This window comes from Blastocystis sp. subtype 4 (genome assembly GCF_000743755.1).
Source record: "Blastocystis sp. subtype 4 strain WR1 chromosome Unknown seqid_0808, whole genome shotgun sequence".
NCBI lineage: Eukaryota > Bigyra > Opalinata > Blastocystidae > Blastocystis > Blastocystis sp. subtype 4.
The window spans coordinates 1-1,511 of NW_014568739.1; the positions used below are offsets into that span (position 1 = coordinate 1).

At 45.5% G+C, this 1,511-nt stretch overlaps 2 protein-coding genes across 2 annotated transcripts; both read left to right on the top strand.

The window, feature by feature from the left end:
• Positions 1–67: 67 nt before the first annotated feature.
• JH06_5592 (tyrosine-tRNA synthase) lies at positions 68–301 on the top strand (the record flags this gene model as incomplete). Its single annotated transcript, XM_014669249.1, has 2 exons — positions 68–106; positions 137–301. 2 exons carry the CDS (start codon positions 68–70, stop codon positions 299–301), a joined length of 204 nt encoding a protein of 67 aa, XP_014524735.1.
• Positions 302–314: 13 nt separating this feature from the next.
• On the top strand, positions 315–1,511 carry JH06_5593 (tyrosine-tRNA synthase; the record flags this gene model as incomplete). Its single annotated transcript, XM_014669250.1, has 2 exons — positions 315–981; positions 1,013–1,511. Coding segments are annotated over 2 exons (1,166 nt in total), but the record flags the coding sequence as incomplete, so codon positions are not given.

The window sequence follows — 1,511 nt, forward strand, 5'->3', positions numbered from 1 at the left end:
TGTTCAACTCAAGATCTATTGGGGAACAAGTCCTACTGGTCGTCCTCATATCGGTTACTTCGTGCCTATGAGCAAGATTGGCGACTTCTTGATTGCTGGATGTGAGGTAGGGACTGTTCATCTTATTTTCCAATAGGTGACCATTCTATTTGCCAACCTTCATGCCTATTTGGATAACATGAAGTCAACTTGGGAATTGCTTTCATCTCGAACAGAGTACTATATCCGTGTGATCAAGGGAATGCTCCGATCTCTTGGAACTGAAATTCGTAACGGGAACGGACTATCAATTGGGAGCTGACTACACATTGGATATGTACCGGTTATCTTCTCTAGTGACTGAACACGATGCTATCAAGGCCGGAGCAGAAGTTGTGAAGCAAGTTGCCAATCCCAAGATTAGTGGTATTCTGTATCCTGAATTGCAGGCTCTGGATGAGGAGTATCTTCATGTGGATGCCCAGTTCGGAGGAACCGATCAACGAAAGATCTTCATGTTTGCAAAGAAGTATTTGCCAAAGATTGGTTATGCTTCTCGTATTCATTTGATGAATGTGATGGTTCCGGGTCTTGTAGGAGAGAAGATGAGTTCTTCGGATGAGAACAGCAAGATTGATCTTATTGACGGTCCCAAGGTTGTTCAACGAAAGATCCGTACAGCCTTCTGTGAACCTGGAAATGTCGAGAAGAATGGAGTGTTGTCGTTTGCCAAGATGGTTTTGTTCAACATTGTGGAGTTGCCTTATGTGGTGGATCGTCCTGAGAAGTACGGAGGAAAACAGATGTTCAACACACCTGAAGAGCTGGAGGAGGCCTTCTTGAAGCAAGAGCTGAGTCCTCAGGATCTGAAAGAGTCGGTTGCATTCTATTTGAATCAGTTGCTGGATCCCATTCGCGAGGACTTCAAGGACCAGGCTTCAATGGATCTGGTGTTCAAGGCATATGGAACCAAACTGACAAATCCTAATGCTGAGAAGACAAGTAAGTGTGAAGATGGAAGTATGAGACATAGCTGGAACTGTTCCTACTGTGTGTCGACTGTGTTTCAAGGTAGGAAAGATTACCAAGATCTGGCCAATGGAAGGGAAGGACGATATCTTCTGTGAGGAGATTGATGTAGGCGAGGAGAAACCTCGTTCAGTGATGTCAGGGTTGCGAAAGTTCTTCACAGAGGACCAATTACTCCATCGCAAGGTGGTCATGATCACCAATCTCAAACCTCGACGTGTAGGTTCTTTCGTGTCTGAGGGAATGGTGATCTGTGCTGAGAACGAGGATCATTCGGTTGTTGAGTTGGTGGAGCCTCCTGAAGGAGCACTTGTGGGAGAGGTCATTCAGTTTGATGGATTGCCTGCTGTGGTGCCAGACGAGGAAGTGAATCCAAATAGAAAGACATCTCCTTGGGGTAAATGTGCTGATTCACTAAGAGTCACTGGAGAGGGAGTAGCTGCTTTCCAGGACAATGCGTTTATCACATCGGCTGGAAAGTGTACAGTGAAATCATTGAAGGA